Source organism: Polistes dominula, unplaced genomic scaffold (genome assembly GCF_049000335.1).
Source record: "Polistes dominula isolate Pdom_NZ unplaced genomic scaffold, Pdom_raw_medaka contig_83, whole genome shotgun sequence".
NCBI lineage: Eukaryota > Metazoa > Arthropoda > Insecta > Hymenoptera > Vespidae > Polistes > Polistes dominula.
In genome coordinates, this window is record NW_028301032.1 from 2,590,792 (window position 1) to 2,609,847 (window position 19,056).

Consider the following 19,056-nt stretch of genomic DNA (forward strand, 5'->3'; position numbering starts at 1 on the left):
GAATACTCTTCTCTCTCTCTCTCTGTAGTTAAAATAATTTTAGAGGTTGTAACCTATGATAAGAATAATTATCAATAAATATTCAATAAAATTGAATTAGATAGATTGTTACATTGTTTCAGTAATGATTACGTGATTATTTTAAATTTTATTGATAGTTGAAATAAAAAAAAAAGAAAACGAAATCACGTCTAGATAATAGAAAATATATATATATGTACATTTAACGTATTATTATCCTATAAGAATTGTATTTTTTTTTGTATTTTTATTTTATTTTATTTTTTTTTTTTTAGTTTTGTTCTTTTTTTTTAAACGTGGTGCTAATTATATATGATCAAGTTCACGTTTAATCATAAATACAGCACACAAAAAGATAAAGTTTTATGATCTTTGTGAAAAAGAGAAAAAAGAAAGAAAGACATAAAAAACGAAGAGAAACGTGGAACGACGCATAAAACAAAAAGAAAAAGAAGAAAACGAAAAAAAAAAAAAATAGAAATCGTGATGTGTAAGATACATAAGATGGCGTCGGACACGAAAGCACAAAAGAAAAATGGCGCAATGGTAACGCGCTGTACTAGACTCACTTCAAGTATATAATACTTACCAATTACTTGAAATTAAACTCGGCATTATTACACCTTTTTTACTACTTTCACAATTACTTAATAATAGACTGGAACTAATACTCATACTTCTTTCTTCGTATAATTTTGACGGTTTTTTTTAATCTACTTCACACGAGGAAATGTCCGCTTATTCAGCGACGCCAAGTTGAGTATTCCGATAACTGGCACAAGTTTTTCACTCCTCTCTGACGAGCAGAACATCCGCTCGGACGAACGAAACGTAACTAATAGAACAACTGTCGTTCTCTACGCAGTTCCATATTGTAATGTTGCAACGCGTTCTCGGCCTTGGTGTTTCTGACGTCACTTATGCTTCAGCAAATGAAAGTTCTGGAAAATATTTCCCAAAGGCGCTTGCGCCTTCACGTTTTTACTCGAAAGTGTATATATATATACATATATCAGTATAGTAACTTTACCAATATATATATATATTTTTCTTTATCAAATTCAGTATATGATTATTAATTAATTCCACTATAATCAATCTATTAATTATTGATATTATTTTAAGACATGCACACACACACACACACACACATATTAAATTAATTAAAGAGTAAATTTATTTATTTATATATATATATATATGTATTTTAACGTACAGCGTTTCTTTTTGTATTGTAATTTTTTTTCCTTTTTCTTTTTTTTCATAGCTTTTTAAGAAAATAAAAATTACATTAAAGATATTAATAAATAAATAATACAATGATAAATGTATTTTTCCCCCAGTTCTAGTTTTTTTTTTTTTTGTAATTATATAAAGACGTGGCGTATTGGATTTTGATAGCAAGCTAATAAATGCAAGTTAAAAAATTTTATTCGTTTAGTTTGCATTAATCCAGGGCTCAGAGAGTCGAAGGAATTATCATATGATAAACTTAATATAACTTAATTTTTCTTTCTTTTGATGAAATTGTGAAGACAATTGTAAATGCATATAATAATGCGTTTGTTTACACAATTTACAGTTAGTTCATATTCCTCTCAATACAGATATCACTAAATGCTCGTTAAATTGAAGGTGTAGGTCAAAGGCACGATGCTCTAGATCTTCATTTATCTCTACCATTTAGTTAACTAATGTTTAATCTTATACAAAATGGTTAGTTCTCTTCCCGTGATATATATAACAAAATAGGTGGTAATACACGACGTAGCATTGGTTTCCTTTAAAGAGAAATTCTTTTATACGCATAATGCTATGATATGAAGGTTTCCAGAAGTCAAAGTTTAGAGAATAGACTCAAGAGTAGACTATCAAAAATGAAATGTTAAATAACATCACGTACAAAATTTAAGTAACTATTTATCCGCACATCACTTGACGGACAAAGTCTTCGTAATTAATGTTACCCTGTGAGTCCTCGTGGCCAGCCAGTAACGTTTCGACTTCTTCGTCACTTAGTTTTTCACCTGCAGGGTAAGATGTAGATACCTGTTACATCCGCTTTTTTGTAAAAAGCTGACGATAAGTACTATGAATATCAGAGTTAACAAGTCATTGTTTTAATTACCCAGCGTTGTTAGAAGATGTCTCAATTCGGCAGACGATATATAACCATTTCCATCTTTATCAAAGTGACGTAGTCCTTCAATAAAATCATCTGCTGTGTCAGATGTACGGGATTTACTAATAGCTTGATAAATTGGTAAGAATACTTCAAAGCTAATTCTTTCATCTGGTTTATGCTGATGAGTAAATTTCTTAACATCCGATTCTGTAGGATTTTGTCCAAGAGCACGTAACGCATCTCCAATTTGAGCTACATGAATTTTTCCATCTCCACGGCTATCGAAAAGCTGAAATGCTTCCTGAAACTCTAAGATAAGTCGATGCACTCTTATTACTTCTGTAAGATTAAAAAATACTATATTGTATCCTAACAACATATGAATTCTCATATAAACAATAAAATAAAGTAACGTTTAAAGTATATCATATACTTTTGAATACTATAAAAAGAAAAACGAATTACCCTCCATGGATGACATCATCCTATTAGTCAACTCCTGATAACTGTAGCCATACATCTTGACTATTTTACTAAACTTAACGTATTGTCAAACTCACAATTAACTAATAATTAGATTCAACTACATCTAACGCTCTTCTATCTGTTTTCACTCAATAAACTGAATCCTTAATCATTTTACAAAAAGAATGTTACCAAAAAGAAAGGAAATCAGTTTTTTTTTCTTTTTTTTTTTTTTTTAATATCTTAAAATAAGAGTATTTGATTGTACGAACTTTAAGAGAAGAAGAGGGAAACTAACTTGACACCAGAATAAGATAAAATACGTTCGAACTTGATTAAATCCACGAAGAAAATGAGAAAAGTTAAGTAGGAATGGTTTAACCAGAATCTGATCTTTAAAAGCAAGTCTTATGGCCTCTCGCTTTCAAAGATAGAACCATAAAAGGTAGTCCTCGATACGAGAGTAGTAACCCGCCGTCTTTGCACAAGCGGGGTGTGTCTAAAAAGGCAAGGATACTCTTGACCTGAATTAAAGATCGTGAATAAAAACCGCGAGTACCCCTCTTTAATCTGTCGACTTATTCGGAATACACCGTTCACTTACCAGCCAGCTGATCCTCCGAGTAAGATGCCTGAGAACACACAAACGACACATTCAAAACTTCTTCTTATTTATCTTCACTCTTTTTGTTTCATTTATCCATTAACTAATTCTAATCTCACTACGACATTTTGGTATATAAAACTTACCATTTTGATTTTGTTTAATTTTCCTTTTTTTCCCCTGTGGATTAAATTTAAATCACTCTCGCGTTTAAATACCTACAAAGAATAAACTTGCACGTTCAATCTGTCAACAGGCGGTGCCGAACTTTAGTTCTTTTCGATCGTTTCACTATATGCAGCAGTAGCGTCACGTATGTACGATGACGTAGGTAGCTCTTCCCACGAAACGGAAGTGACTCATGGACGATTTCAATTTTTTCGTACTAATTTTTTTTCATTTTTATTATTTTTTCTTTCCTCTTCTTATATTTCTCATAAAAAAAAATAATATTCCTTTTTTATCGATCGAGATTAAGATCCATTATTGATCTATCACGATTTTTAAAGAAGCTTTTTTTTTTATTCAAATTTTCCTTTCATTTCAATTTTCATTATAGCGATCTATGTACAAATCAAGGACAATCGAATATCCCGCCATCTGGTGACAACCAATCACATGAGGATTTGTATGACGCGTATGGCGGTTCTTTTAAATATCTTCCTCATTTTTTCTTGTAACTTTTATCATGAAATTATTTAGATATTGAATTTATGTGTTGGTGGAAATGTCGGTATTTATTAGAGTGATAACTGTACAATAAGCACGTCATAATAATAACATAACATTGTAACATTAACAAACCTAATAATATACTATATATGTATATATATATATATATATATATGTTAGTAAAGTTAACGATTTATAATTTATTGCAAACATATTATTAGATGAAATTTCTTGCTAATAACAATTCAATCGAATCAATATATTGTATATCACAGAAATATATATCTATATATAATATGTATTTCAATATCCAAATGTGCCGAATGTGAATAATGTTCAATATGTATTTATGTACAAAATAAATACGTATTTATCATTATTTTTAATATAACAAAAAAATAAGGAAAAAAGATTATTAAAAAATGTATATAATAATCTATACAACAATGTCAAGAATATGCATATCCATTGATCGCATAAATATCAAAAACGTGCCGTTAATTATATACGTTATATAAAAATCGTTTATGTGTGAAGATTTTAGTGAAGTTTCTATCGAAACTTTGTTTTCGATGAAAATCCACTTTAAGAAGTTTAAAATTTGACGTATAACATCATCATCATCATCATCATCATCATCATCATTATCATGTAGTTTCACTAGTGTTTAGAACCGCTACAAAATGATCATCAATTCGATATGTATAATATATACGCTCTTAAAGATAATACAACATACATGTCCATATAAGTTGGTACAATGTTTTTTTTTTCTTTTATAATCCATGAAGATTGTCGATAATATTAGTTCAAAATTGTACTATTCCTGCATATCAGATCACTATATATACATATATGTATGATGTATATTCATATATATATATGCATGCTTGTGTATCGTAGCTTTATGTAAAATATACATAACATACTCATATCATAATCAAAAGTTTATAATATGTCCTCATCCTTCAATAAAGCTTTCTTTTATGATACTATACATAATGAAGTATACTGTGGACCATTTCGCGCTTATTTTTCAATATAATTTCCGTATGTATAATACATATATGTATATATACGATGTAAATGTGATTTTCTATATGTCATCTGCTTTTTTTCTCTTTTTTTTTCTTGTTAATAATATTTCAATAAAATACGTTCAACGTATTTATACAATAACGATATAAAAATACAAATATTTGGAAATAACTAATTATAATAAGTTAACAAGAACGTAAAATTGTTTATCAAGACTTGGCTTGAGAGTTGTGCGATTTTAAGTAAAAGTGCACGTACAATACGATTGGTCCACTCACAGCATAAATGATGTAAATACATACATTATGTGTATCTTTCCTTTTTATAGATCTCAGTATGTGTCAATATGTGCTTTATTCAACTATCAATAATAAAACTTTTTATTTGATCTTTTAATATTCATGGACGTCATTTTGATCCATCTGAAAAATATGTTATTCCGATTCGTTTCCATGAAGAAGCGTACATATTGCATTTCTCAGATTAATATTTGGTGTAAAGGTAGTATCATGCAACGGCTCATTCGTCATAGGACTTGTATATTTTCCACATAAAAACCATTCGTTTATGGCTGCTCTCTCATATGTAAATCCATCTAAGAACGTTATATTATATTCGACGTAATATTTCATTTTAAATGAATATTTATTAAGATATTTATACCTGAACATTGAACTGGTTCTTTCATAATCTCATGAGTTATAGGACACAAAAATTCATGGGGTATTTCCGTTTCATCTGGTATTTCCACAGCGTTGGTATCTTCTCTTTTTAACCAGTATAATTGTCTTTTAAATATTTCAGCCGTCTTTAAAAATGAAATATAATATATATATATATATGTGTTTTTTTAATAAATTCATCGAAATAAAAATTTGCATATACCTCCTCGTCGTTTTCAAGGTCAAGTTTAATCAATAATTCATAAACTGGAATATTAAGTAATTGTCGTCCCGTTAAAACCGATGTTTGAGCTCTCTTCATTAATTTCAACAATCCTATTTCGTTCAACCATTTCAAAGTATCATCGACCTTCCAATCAGCCAACTAGAATATATTTCCTTATATTAGAAGTTTGTATAAATTGAAATTATGTAAATATCATATTAATCATCTTTTATACCTTCTTTCTATTATGTTTCAAGCTATCAATCAATATACTTTGAGATACCAATTGATGAGGTATCCTCCATACTAAAACAGTTTTGTCTAATGCACCTAAAATAGAATATAATTGTGTGTTTAATTATATACTAGGTGTATGATTAAAAAAAGAAGAAGATACCTGTAATGAATAAAGATGTATCTTCGGAAAATGCGCATGACGTCACCAGACTTTCGTGATCCTCGAGTACATACAAACAAGCTCCGGAAAACTGCGGAATATATTTGCACGTATATTTTGGCTCTTATATTTAATTGTATAATTATATGTGGTGTGTGGCAAAAAATAGCAGTCAATAATTTTGTGTTTACACTTACAACGCTCCATATACGTGCTGTCCTGTCGGTAGCAACACTTCCTAAAATTTCTCCATGAATCGGAGAAAAACGTACGTCCATGACGTTACCACCGTGACCGGTTAAAGTTCTTTTTTCTTTGAAACTAATATTAGAATCACTTGTTCCAATACCATCAGTAGAATCATGATCCTTGTTGGAAATGATTAATTGCCATAATTTAACAAGAGAATCGTTACCACACGTTGCCAATAGATATGTCTGTTTGTTATTATTCAAATTGGAATCTCCTCCTATAAAAATTGAAATAGAAAATGTCAAATGAAAAGTAACATTATATTTACTTGATTAATAATCTTTTATTATTAACAGGTAAATACTAGCGCCTGTAGAACCAGTTGGACTAAAATCGCATCCTTGAACCCCTAAGTCGTGTGCTTCGTCACAAACTAATAAACATTGTTCGGATTTTTCATTAAGAATATCGAATAATCTCCATGTACCCTCGTTGCAAGCTGTTACCAAATAACGGGAGTCGTGTGTAAACGCTATTGATGTAATAGCATCAGCATGTCCTTCGAAAATTCTGCAAGATTGCCTTTAGTTACGCGTTAGTATCTTTGCATTAATATTAAATATATATAAGATAGATATATTAAAAAGTATCCAATTGCTAATCCTTTTTAAATAAACATACTGTAAATGTTCCATACTATCCATATCCCATAACGTAGTTTTTTCATCATCCCCAGCTGTTGCTATCTTGGTACCATCTGGAGACCAACGACAAACACGAAGACCTGATCCAGAATTAACGAATGATCCTCTTGCATGTCCACCACTCTATGATCATATAATGATCATGTTATTTAATAAGAATGAATATAAATATTCAATGAAATAATCCAAATTTAAATGATACCTCAGTATTCCAAACTATTGTGGTCCCGTCCAATGAACAGGAAGCAAGCATAGTACCACAAGGACTAAATTCTACATAATTCACGCTGTACTTGTGACCATCCAAAGGACTAAATGATTTCTCTTGAAATTTCCTATCTTCCTCGTCTTCCTCGTTTTTTTCAATACTCCATATACGTACTAATTTATCTCTAAATTAACATACATTTTGATTACCAACAAAATATTTGTCTACGAGATATACATCAAATATTTGTTAACAAACCCTGAACCAGAAGCTATTAAATTATTCCCGTAAAAAGCAACGCCATTGACCGCACCACCATGATCGTCCATCCTTTGAATTAATTTCACTTCATTTCCGAAGGATTCTGCATTCTGTACTACATCTTGCTCGTGTACAGCATTCTAATAAATAAAGAAAAAAAAAACCAAAGAATCATTGCGTAACATTAACCACCTTGGGGGCGCACGTTAAAAACAACTTTTGACTTACCTTATCACGTTCATTTAATAATAACTTTGGAGCACCATGTCTTATAAGTTCAGAATCGATAGTTAGGTTTCCCGTCAAGTCCCACACAATAACTGACTTATCGTTAGAACCTAAAGAATTAAAGAATTCTATTATGTGATTGGATTTATATTTTATTGTGATATAAATTAAAAATTAAAAAAAAATCACCAGTAGCTAAAAGATTTCCATCTCTTGAGAATGCGCAGCATGCAACGTATCTGTTATGTCTCGCTAACACGCTACATATTTTTCCTGTGTTCTATAATCATACAAATGATATTACATTAGATATTAGATATATTAGATTATTGGATATATATATAAATAAATTTACCGTTTCCCAAATTATTGCTGTTTTATCAAGACCACTACTAGCAATGTATAATCCGTTGGAACTAAATTTGACGCAAGTTAAGGCACTGCTGTGCTTTTCCATTACCCTGTAAAGATTTATAGTGGCAGAATTTGGCTGAACTTCGCATTTATCTTGAATAACAATGACCTCCCATAGTTTGACGTTGTGATCATTGCCACAGGTAACCAATTGATAAACTTTGGTAAATGGTTCGTTACCTGTACATATATTTTCAATATAAGAATGAATATTCATTTTATTATAATGTGTTTTAAAGAAAAAAAACTAATAAGAGTATGTGTGTGTGTGTGTGTGTGTGTGTGGGCATATTATATATTAACCTGTTATTTCTTGTGAAATTGAAAAATCACACGACACTACACCAAGATCATGAGCATCGTCTACCGAGGCAAACACGGTTACTGATTGACTACTATTGGACAAGCTAGAATCGATCATTTCGGCAGTGGAGAATAAATTCATAACGCCAAATGTACATGTTGTTAATAACCAGTTTGAATCTGGTGTAAAACATACCCCTTGCACGGCACTTTCGTGTTTTTGAAATGATCTAAGAAAAAGAAATGAAATGTTTTCAAAAATAATGATGATATGATCTTATTATTAAGAAAATAATGTTCTAATTACGAATATAGTAATAAGACCTTGCCTGATTAAAGTACGATGAATTAAATCCCAAAGACAAATCTGTCCGTTATCACCAGCTGTTACTAACAATGTTGAATCCTGTGAAAATCTGCTAACTCTTACAGATTCACCACCAACTTGTACCATCGTGTGTATCTTCGTTCCCGTCTTTAAAATATATAACAGATTTATTATAAACAATTTGATTTGTCATTTCTTTCTATTTCTTAGAAGATATCTTACCCTTAAATTCCATAACAATGTAGTACCATCTATACTAGAAGAAGCTAGCATAGTTGATTGAGGACTAACTTTGACCGAAGTCACCCCATATTTGTGACCTAAAAGTGGAGAAAAGAAAGCTTCGACGTAGCCCGTACCTTGTTGCCATTCCCAAACCCTTACACGTTTGTCTCTAATCAAAATCATATCAATCTCATTATTATTTATATAATAATACAAATTTATATTTAACTGAAATAAATAATTGAAATTTGAAGGATCGATGGAAAGTTGACTACTATTTACCCCGATCCAGTTACTAGGATACAATCACCAGCAAAATCAACGCTATTTATGTCGCTTGTATGAATCGTTAGGGTTTGTAGAGCTTGTATGTCCTCCATCATGGCAGTCATTGTTATTTGTTCGAGACAGGATTATTACCTTGAATAAAGAATTAATAAAAATTATATATTATTATCGCGTTATTATTATTATTATTATTATTATTATTATATCTATTTCTTATTTTATGTACAACATCACAAAATGTTGACAGTACTGATAGACACACGTTGAACGATGAGTTATGATAATTATCAAAGCCCTTTTTTGGCTTCTATTCTATTTCAAGTAAATGTGTGTAAACATATCTATATATATGTACTAGTTATATACTACATATACATATTTCGTGAATTATTAAAAGAACGGAAAAATCAATTTTGTTGAAGAAGTATACGCGAAATAGTATAGCTATGAAAGATACTTAATTTTATGTCGTACGAAAATGCTTTCGATCGAATTATTCAAAATTACTTTGATATTTTATTTATTCTTTTTCGTTTCTTTTTATACCAATACTTTCTAAACTAACATATATATATATATATATTAATAAAATAATGAAAATTAAAAAAATAATAATTGTAATAAAAAGATAATGTTTCTAATGACCTTTAACCTTAACAGTTGAAAAGATTCACGGTGCATATACTTACTCGTATGTTTCAATAATAAAGGAGAATGTATCCGACTATCAGTTCTACAGGTGGGAGGCATAATAAAGTATTTCAGCTAAAGACTTTCAAAGTTTCGATCCTTGTCATTGTATTATCATTATTAATAAAAATAAGAAAGAAAGGAAAAAAAGAAACGAAATAAAAAATAAAGAAAATATTACAGATATTTAAACTTTACCGGCCGGAAGTCACGTGGGAAGTGACTTACAAATAAAAATATCTTATTTAATAATTCATTATAATCTCATATAATTATAGTACTCCTTCAAGAAAAATAAATAAATAATAAGTCAATTTTTAAATACTCAACATTTTTGTTACATATTTACTGAAATTACTTACAACTTACAATTAGTGAGAATCATCTTGGATCTGACGATTGATAAGGGTTGAAAAATTACAAGGTTAATATTACGAAAAGAAGAAGAAGAAGAAAAACAATATAATAAACGCAACTAATATTCTAAATATTTCTTTGAAAAATTAATAATTATTATTATTAATTATTTGTTATTTGTTTTTCTATTATTATATCAATTGTACATAGCAACTTAAATAGCACCACGCACACATTTACTACGTCAATAAAATACCGCTGACGTGTAACGTGTAATATATCGATCGATAATTATTATACACATTATCAACTTTCTTTGACAAATTATTTACCTGTATGAAATAATAAATTTAATTTTATACCTCTTGTAGATTTATTTTTAAAATAATAATAAAAGATTATACCAAAACAAATATTACATTCCATCTTTCTTTTCATTAACATAAAATGATTAACATTAATAATTAAAGAATAAATATATATCAGAGTAATTACAAAAGTGGTTCAAGTCAAAATTAAACAAAAAAATACAAATCAATTCATTATTTATTTCACGTATTTATTAATAAATTTAAATTAAAAATTAATGTAATGTCAAGTTTGACAACGTAGTTCAAAAACGAACCGTTAAATAGTGCTTGTTAATTCAACGTATAAACAAACAAACAAACAAGCAAATATTGAAACAATTCATTACAACACTAAATTAATAACAATTAAATTGAAACAAATATTCGTGAATTTATTGTGTTGAAACTTTACTTTGAAATTGCATAATGTGATTGTTGTTTATTTTGAAAATATTAATTAAAAAGTACACACACGAACTTTTGGTTCACCCTAGTGATAATGATAATAATAATAATACGTAACAATAAAATAAAAAAAAAGATCCTATAAAAAGGTTATTAATATTTTGAATAATACTCACAAATAGAAAAGGCACATGTTGCAGACACTAGAGAGAAAATAAAAATCAAATATTTCGTTGCCACTCTTGTTTATTAATGAACTTTAATAATAAACGTTCATTGTCACAAATAATAAATAATCATTTTAGATAATGTTTATAAACGATATATGATAGAAGAATTCTGTTAATTTTTATGAGAATTAATGAAAAAATTGTTAGGCCCTTTAATAGAATGGAACAGTGGGGAAAAAAACAAGACACCCCGAAGAGGGCACCTGTCACAATGAAGTTTTAACGTTAAACGCATGTCCACGTCGAGTCAAACCAGATCGATAATACAGTCGAGGAAATAATAATGGAATAGCCACGACAGATACTATACTTACTTTTTTTTTTTTTCAATAAACATTTACCGACATGTTTTCACTCAAAACATTATGGGAAGGGATACGCATTCCCTTTTTTTTCTACTTCGACAATTTATTTAGTTTCTTTTTATTTGGTTTTTTTATTTTTTCCCCCGACAGGTATAACAGTAATAATATTATTTGTTTTTCGTTCCTTGGGTATATTGGATTATTAATGTAATTGAATGTAAATATTTGTTAAATGAAAAATTAATTTATTCTTTTTTTCTTCTTCTTTTTCTTCTTCTTCAAATTTCTCTATTTAATTTGTAACTGAAAATAATTATTCGTATGTCGTTCTAGTTTATTGAATTGTTTTTATCGGTCGGTAAGGTAGATTTCTTCTTCACGTGTTGGTAACTTTTCAAATTGTTGCATTGTTATTGTATAGAAATTTGTCGAGAATTTGTTTTTCAATTGATTTAACATATTTATCATGTATACATACGATTGCAATATTTAATAATATTGATCATTTGTAATTTGTGATTTATCGAAAATGTTTTCTATGTGGCGCTAGAATAGTAATTTCTCGAATGTTTTTATCCATTCTTCCTTACTCTTATATACTTTTATTACACTGCTTCTATCTATTGCATTTGTGTTGTTTTTGTTATTTTTTTGTTTAATTTATATATTTCCATGGTGTTGCGCACGTGCGTAACGTAACTGCAAATAAAACTATTTATGTTCAAGTTTCTAACTACACATTATCATTCGAGATGACCACTGAGGAACATCATCATCAACAACAAAACTATTGGACGAAAACTTTGGAGTGCAGGTGGAAAACAAGTTTTTTTTCTCAGCTAAATTTGTAATTGTTAAGAATTGAAAATAGGAATCTAATGCCTTTCGGTAGTAAACCTGAGTGTGTTAATTGTGGGACTCGGGAAACACCACTTTGGCACTCAACCGAATCTGGTAATCTATGCAATGAGTGTCTTGAGAAAAAAAGATCTGCCCAGGCTAATGGTGAAACAAAAAATGAGGAAGACGACAAAAGTGGATTATTAAAACCAATTAGACGTAGTACAAGGATCACGAGGTATTGTAACTCAAAACCGAGTGCACCACATAAGATTGTTCCAAAGGGTAAAGGCAGGAGAAACCTGTTTAAGAAAACGGTATAATTCAATATTATCATATTATATTCATTTCATTAATTAATGTGATCTGTTATCTTTTCTCTCTTTCTTTCTTTTTCATTTTTTCTTTATAAACAAGTTTTGTAAGTATATCCTTTTCTTTTTCATTGTATTTAGCCAGTGAAAGCACCAACCGCCACTGCTACTCCTGTTACAAGCAATTATGTGTTCTATAAAGGTACTTATTTTCAAGTTGGAGATATAGTTTCGATGCAAGATATAGATGGTGGCATTTATTATGCTCAAATACGCGGATTACTAACCGATCAGTATTGTGAGAAGAGTGCTGCTGTAACTTGGTTATTACCAACAACAGCAAGGTATGTGGATTTTGTTTTTTATAATTATGTATTTGGGTTTTTCATATTGTAAGAGGAAATTATTTGATTGTAGTCCACCTCCGGAACAAGGATTTTCACCAGAAACTTATATCGTTGGACCTGAAGAAGATTTACCAAGAAAATTGGAATGTATGGAATTTGTTATGCATGCTCCATCAGATTATTATAAACTTAAAAATACTCCTTATCCTCCACCGTTAATGGAAAAAGGAGTTGGATACGTTTGGACAACTCTGAGAAATGAGATTAACATGTGTAAAAAATAATGATATTCTTAGATCTTATATATTTATATATATATTAGATAGATATTTTTAATTTTATTATTAAGTAGAAATAATTACCTTTTGATTTTGTAATATTTCTCATTCTGCTCTTAATTTTATTCAGTTAAGCAAAGTTACTTATATAGTTAAGATAAAAATTGAAGATATGTCAGAGAAATGTTTATTAAATATATTTTTATTACATTATAACATGAATGTTTAATTTTTTTAATAATAATCTTATAGAGGGTTGTGTGTTTTTAATAAACAAAATATAAGTATATATTACTATGTGAATAATGGGAGAAATGCAATAGTTTGGTATGTAATAACATAGAGTTAGTGTTGTATGTATGTACCTTCAGAATACACGATACAGGAACAGTATCGAACAGTTTATATATTTCCCCAATTCTAGGGATTAACTGTTTGTTCTCTTTGCATATTGTATAATACAAAATTTGAATATATATATATATATTTATCGAATTTCTGTTAAAGACAGAATGAGACAATTTCGTTTCAGACTTCAATAGATCTGAAATAGAAATTTGTCTTCGAGAATATTCTCGATCAATTCGTATTGATCCTTCTTTGTCGAAAATGATGAATTCAACGCAAAGAAGATAATAATTATTGAAATATAGTTCTTTATACACAGTTTTTTTTTTTTTTTTTTTTTTTTTTTTTTTTTTTAACTCTGATAACGTTGAGACGTAGTGCACGAGGTGTTGGACAATATCGGTGCATTTTCATTCACTCGAAGGGAAGGAAAGATAATCCTTGATGTGGTATCACTTGTACTTGGGATGGTAGAAGAAAGCAGTCAGCTGGGAGCCAACGAAGTAATGGATGGTCAGAATTTGAGATCTTTTATTGCTTGCGGTAAGTCAGGTAGCTTCATATCCTTTATTTGTTGAGGAATATTCATATTCTTCACCGCTGATACTGCACGCGCTGGCGCAGCTGTGATTCCCGCCTGCACACATTATATGGATGGAAAAAATGGAATATGGGCATATGCTTGGGATTAATAAGATAGCAATTCATTTCTAGGAATGAAGACAAGTAATAATAAATAGCTACACAATACATAGTTTTATTTATGGATTATTGGCGACGTATACAATTGCAATAAGGCACTGTCATGGAGCAGACATATATAAACAATAGTATTTATCATGCGTGTTATGAACGGCGTTTTTATGAAGCTATGAAAAAGACGACTTATGTTTGAAATTGTTCTTAGTTAACGAAGAAAAAGAAGAAAGATCGAAAATTGAAACAAAACAAAAAAATATCTATAAAAAAGATAGAAGAAATCACAGAGAGACAATTATACATAGGACTGAATTTATTTTTAAGTGGCCAGATTGTCTACTGCTGATTTACTTAAGGAGGGGGCCCCAGAAGGACAAACGGACGAGGTGAGCAAGATCGTCCTGATCTGTAAGTCCCCTAAAATTGATGTTAGCTTGATCAGTCCTACAACCCCACATGAAACTGCTTTACGAAGCATACCAAACATGCATAGGCTACCAATCGACAAATTGCTACAAATAATGAACTATATTTGAAGCTTGGTTAATATTTGTCTATTATTTTCTTATTCCACAATTATTCATTGACTTATTGTATTCTATTCAATATACATATTATATACATACTAAAATGTTAACAGAACAAAGGACAATTATGAACATTAAATCATTAAATACAATACAAAATTCAACAAGTAAATCTCTATAATTTATATAATAAAAATCTATCTTTATAAGAAGTGATATATATTTCCTATCTTAGATTTAATTAAAAAGCATTATGCAGTAACACTATGTTATCATATTATTTGCAATAAGCAATTGTTTAATAATTTGAGCAAAAAAAGAAAACTATAAAAATGAAATAAAAGAAATATTATAATAATAAAACTTACCTCTTGTTTTTCCAATTTGTTTTGATCCTCTATTCTAGTGAGTATTTCAGTCATATTAGTTTCTAATACCATACCACCCATCACTAATTCGTTAAGAATATAATGAACTTTATCGACATGAAATATAAGATCTAATTCGCACACATTTTCAAAACATTTGTCCAATGTTTCAACAAATACTTGTATCAAATCTAGAATACCAAGTTCTGATTCAGAACTGTCAACGCAAAATACAAAATAAAGGGTGGCATAGTGACGATAAATCAATTTATAATCTGATCCTCCTATTAGGCTACCACCTTCCAAAAAGTTACAAACATTATCGTCTCTCTTCGATACAAGTTGAAATGTCTCTTTAATAATCTGTTGTTGCATATCTTCATTCTACAAAAATCAATCAATAATAATGTAAATATAATCTTGAAGAATAATAATTCATTAATTTATCTTTAAATAGACAAAATTCTATATACTTACGAAGTATTGATAAAACTTTGAAAGACGTGGCTTTCCATGGTTATTAAAAACCAAAATAGCTTTAATCATGATGACAAACTTGATCAATTATTCTTTTTTTAATTACATATATATTTTTACAGTAGATTATGTACAATCGTTGTATGTACGTGGAAAATATTATAATAGAAGATTATTAAACAATAGGAACATTACTTATTTTCATTCAATTTCAATTGGAATAAATTTATCATACTATAGTATTTTCAAACTTGACCTCTTTTTACAAAACTATCATTTTTTCATACCGTTAATTAATTCTTATTATAACCTTATACCAACTGAATATATTTTAACCATAAATATATATACGTATATCATTATTATTATTATTATTATTATTAACGTATAATAAATGTTATCATTTTTCAAAACTTGTACTATATGTTATTTAATGATTTATCACTGAACTTTGAACTGAAATTCTACAGTAAAATTAAAGCTGTCACATTAATTTCATTTAAAACGTGTATGAATGTAGATCACCACGACGAACAGACAAAATATGAACTGCAAGTCTAATAGAGAAAAAATACTATTCCATTACGTATGTGAGGTTAAGTTACATATGTAACAAAAAATGTTCTGATAAAAAGAGATGCAATACGAGATTTACAGTATAACTGCACTATTAAATAAGGATAAAAGTTTCTTTAAACACGTTAGTAGGATAAAAATCCAATAGATGACGCTTCACAATTGCATTCAAATCTATTGTGTACTTTCATTACATGCAATGCAGTCAGCTGGTCAATGCAAATACCATCCGTGCAGTTGGATATAATAACCTCAAAAATATTTCGCGTTTTCAATTTTGTTTAAAGACAGAGTTAAACATTTTGTATTATTTAAATAGATTTTATTAGAAAAATAAAATGTCTAACATCGCAGCACCAAAGGTAAAAATATAACCTAAAAATATTTTCGAACAAATGTAATGTTTTCTTTCAGATTTATTTTATTACTAATGTTATTTTATTTTTAGCCTCCCGGAGTACCATCCGTACAAGAATTTAGTATAAGAGTACCAAAGTAAGTAAATTTAAATTTATTATTACATTAATAATCTATAATTTTATAAAACACAAAAACTCTTTTGTATTATTTGACAGAAACAGTAAGAAGAAACATAATGTGATGCGTTTTAATGCAACATTAAACGTTGATTTTTCTAAATGGAAACAAGTCAAAATGGAACGTGAAAATAATATGAAAGAATACAAAGGTGTAGAAGAAGATATGCCAAAGTATGGAGCTGGATCAGAATTTGGACGAGATGCTAGAGAAGAAGCTAGAAGAAAAAAATTTGGTATTACAAGTAGAAAATATAAGCCGGAAGATCAGCCATGGATTTTAAAGTCAGGTGGAAAGACAGGGAAAAAATTCAAAGGTATACGAGAAGGTGGTATCAGTGAAAATGCTGCGTATTATGTATTTACGCATGCACCTGATGGTGCAATTGAAGCTTTTCCATTACACGAATGGTACAATTTCCAACCTATCCAAAGATACAAGGCACTTAGTGCGGAAGAAGCAGAACAAGAGTTCAGTCGTAGAAACAAAGTAATGAATTATTTTTCATTGATGTTACGTAAAAGAATGAAGAATGACGAGGAAGGTGGAGACGAAGAAGAATTAATAGATGGTGGTAAAGGTAAAAAATCTGCTAAGAAGGATAAAGATTTGAAGATATCAGAAATGGATGAATGGATAGATAGCGATGATGATGATTCAATGAGTGATGAACAAAGTAAGAAAGATTCTGATGAAGAAGATAATAACAAGAAGAAGAAAAAAGGAAAATGTAAGCACATCAAACAAAAATTAGTAAAAATCTATTATCTATCTATCTATCATCTCTTATTCAGAAATTACATAAATTAATATTGTTTTTTTACTTTCAGTGGAAATACTAAAGAAGAAGAAGAAGAAAATGCATCAGACGATGAAGCATTTGAAGAAAGCGATGACGGTGACGAAGAAGGAAGAGAATGCGACTACATTTCAGATTCGTCTGATTCTGAATCAGAATTGGAACAACAGAAGGAGATCAAATCTGTAGCAGAAGAAGATGCATTAAGAAAATTGCTTGCGTCTGATGACGATGAGGAAGACGAAGAACAAGCAGATAAAAAAGAAGGGGATGAAGATAAAGATGAAAATGAAGAAAACAAGGAAAAGGACGATAAGGTATGATTATTATAAATAATCTATTCCCATATTTTATATAATTATTTTATTCTATAAAATGTTTGTTTTGTTTATTTAGGATAAAGAAAAAGATGCCGTTGGAAAGAAGGACAAGAAGAAAAAGAAGAAACAGAGCAAAAAGAAGGATACCAAAAAATCTGCACCTGGCAAATCTTCCTCTAGTGATTTTTCAAGTGATTCTGGATCAGAATCTGATACATTAAAAGAGAAGGATATCAAAAAATCAAATAGTGCACACAGTTCAAGATCTGCAACTCCAACATCCGCATTGACCAACACAGCTGATTCATTTAAGAGAAAACAATCAGGTTCCCCTGATTTATCGCAAGCTAAAAAATTAAAATTAGATAACTTTAATCTAGCACAAGTGACTTCTTATATACCTGGCGCCAGGTAAAATTGTTCATCTATATTAATTGAATTTCAAACTGAGATAGATAATAATATAAACAATTTTATTTTATTACAGTGAATCTGGTATTACCGAAGATGCAGTTAGAAGATATCTTATGCGTAAACCAATGACTACAACAGAACTTTTGCAAAAATTCAAATCTAAAAAGACTGGTCTCACATCTGAACAACTTGTTAATATTATGACTCAAATATTAAAGAAGATCAATCCTACTAAACAAACTATTAAGAATAAGATGTATTTATCGATTAAATCTCAATCGAATTAATTACTACAATGAGAATTATTGTATTATATTATATTATATTATATTTTTTAAGCGTATATATCTATTGCTATTTTTAACGAATAATGGTACTACTTTTATACTAGATAGGTGTATATGTTGTTATAATGAGAATATTGTTATATTAACAAATGCATATATTTATTTGGTGAATGCCATTATTTAAAAATAAAAGAAAACAATTTGATTATTAATTTTTATAAAAATCA

The 19,056-nt window shown here is 29.1% G+C and overlaps 5 protein-coding genes across 10 annotated transcripts; 2 read left to right on the forward strand and 3 right to left on the reverse strand.

Moving 5' to 3' along the window:
* Positions 1 to 1,184: 1,184 nt before the first annotated feature.
* Mlc-c (Myosin light chain cytoplasmic) lies at positions 1,185 to 3,541 on the reverse strand. 2 transcript variants are annotated; one of them, XM_015331948.2, is made up of 4 exons: positions 3,362 to 3,541; positions 3,216 to 3,243; positions 2,150 to 2,455; positions 1,185 to 2,048 (listed from the first exon to the last, which is right to left on the reverse strand). In XM_015331948.2, the coding sequence occupies exons 1-4, from the start codon at positions 3,362 to 3,364 to the stop codon at positions 1,942 to 1,944; spliced, it is 444 nt and encodes a 147-aa protein (XP_015187434.1). In that variant the 5' UTR covers positions 3,365 to 3,541; the 3' UTR covers positions 1,185 to 1,941. The 2 variants fall into 2 exon arrangements, with proteins under 2 accessions (XP_015187434.1, XP_015187433.1); XM_015331947.2 differs by lacking the exons at positions 3,216 to 3,243; positions 3,362 to 3,541 and adding an exon at positions 2,612 to 3,208.
* A 384-nt stretch (positions 3,542 to 3,925) lies between these two features.
* On the reverse strand, positions 3,926 to 11,759 carry LOC107072200 (Receptor of activated protein kinase C 1). 3 transcript variants are annotated; one of them, XM_015331942.2, is made up of 18 exons: positions 11,340 to 11,759; positions 9,356 to 9,493; positions 9,071 to 9,242; positions 8,850 to 8,995; positions 8,521 to 8,750; positions 8,159 to 8,397; positions 7,993 to 8,083; positions 7,804 to 7,913; positions 7,573 to 7,715; positions 7,309 to 7,498; positions 7,084 to 7,229; positions 6,767 to 6,984; positions 6,408 to 6,679; positions 6,211 to 6,301; positions 6,049 to 6,143; positions 5,811 to 5,972; positions 5,589 to 5,733; positions 3,926 to 5,520 (listed from the first exon to the last, which is right to left on the reverse strand). In XM_015331942.2, exons 2-18 carry the CDS (start codon positions 9,463 to 9,465, stop codon positions 5,360 to 5,362), a joined length of 2,721 nt encoding a protein of 906 aa, XP_015187428.1. In that variant the 5' UTR covers positions 9,466 to 9,493; positions 11,340 to 11,759; the 3' UTR covers positions 3,926 to 5,359. The 3 variants fall into 3 exon arrangements, with proteins under 3 accessions (XP_015187428.1, XP_015187432.1, XP_015187429.1); XM_015331946.2 differs by having other exon boundaries at positions 6,767 to 6,972; positions 11,340 to 11,744; XM_015331943.2 differs by lacking the exon at positions 11,340 to 11,759 and adding an exon at positions 10,421 to 10,779.
* Positions 11,760 to 12,112: 353 nt separating this feature from the next.
* Positions 12,113 to 13,693, forward strand: LOC107072207 (GATA zinc finger domain-containing protein 1). Of its 2 annotated transcripts, XM_015331954.2 has the most exons (5): positions 12,113 to 12,252; positions 12,425 to 12,512; positions 12,591 to 12,855; positions 12,994 to 13,196; positions 13,270 to 13,693. In XM_015331954.2, the coding sequence occupies exons 2-5, from the start codon at positions 12,451 to 12,453 to the stop codon at positions 13,481 to 13,483; spliced, it is 744 nt and encodes a 247-aa protein (XP_015187440.1). In that variant the 5' UTR covers positions 12,113 to 12,252; positions 12,425 to 12,450; the 3' UTR covers positions 13,484 to 13,693. The 2 variants fall into 2 exon arrangements, with proteins under 2 accessions (XP_015187440.1, XP_015187439.1); XM_015331953.2 differs by lacking the exon at positions 12,113 to 12,252 and having other exon boundaries at positions 12,259 to 12,512.
* or (AP-3 complex subunit sigma-2 or) lies at positions 13,649 to 16,502 on the reverse strand. Of its 2 annotated transcripts, none has more exons than XM_015331958.2 (3): positions 15,897 to 16,479; positions 15,420 to 15,803; positions 13,649 to 14,462 (listed from the first exon to the last, which is right to left on the reverse strand). In XM_015331958.2, exons 1-3 carry the CDS (start codon positions 15,963 to 15,965, stop codon positions 14,340 to 14,342), a joined length of 576 nt encoding a protein of 191 aa, XP_015187444.1. In that variant the 5' UTR covers positions 15,966 to 16,479; the 3' UTR covers positions 13,649 to 14,339. The 2 variants fall into 2 exon arrangements, with proteins under 2 accessions (XP_015187444.1, XP_015187445.1); XM_015331959.2 differs by lacking the exon at positions 13,649 to 14,462 and adding an exon at positions 14,556 to 14,941 and having other exon boundaries at positions 15,897 to 16,502.
* A 167-nt stretch (positions 16,503 to 16,669) lies between these two features.
* Positions 16,670 to 19,041, forward strand: LOC107072210 (transcription factor IIFalpha). Its single transcript, XM_015331960.2, is given in 7 exon segments — positions 16,670 to 16,834; positions 16,921 to 16,967; positions 17,048 to 17,739; positions 17,840 to 17,865; positions 17,868 to 18,125; positions 18,205 to 18,539; positions 18,616 to 19,041. Coding segments are annotated over 7 exon segments (1,596 nt in total). The 5' UTR covers positions 16,670 to 16,810; the 3' UTR covers positions 18,830 to 19,041.
* The last annotated feature ends 15 nt before the right edge of the window (positions 19,042 to 19,056 follow it).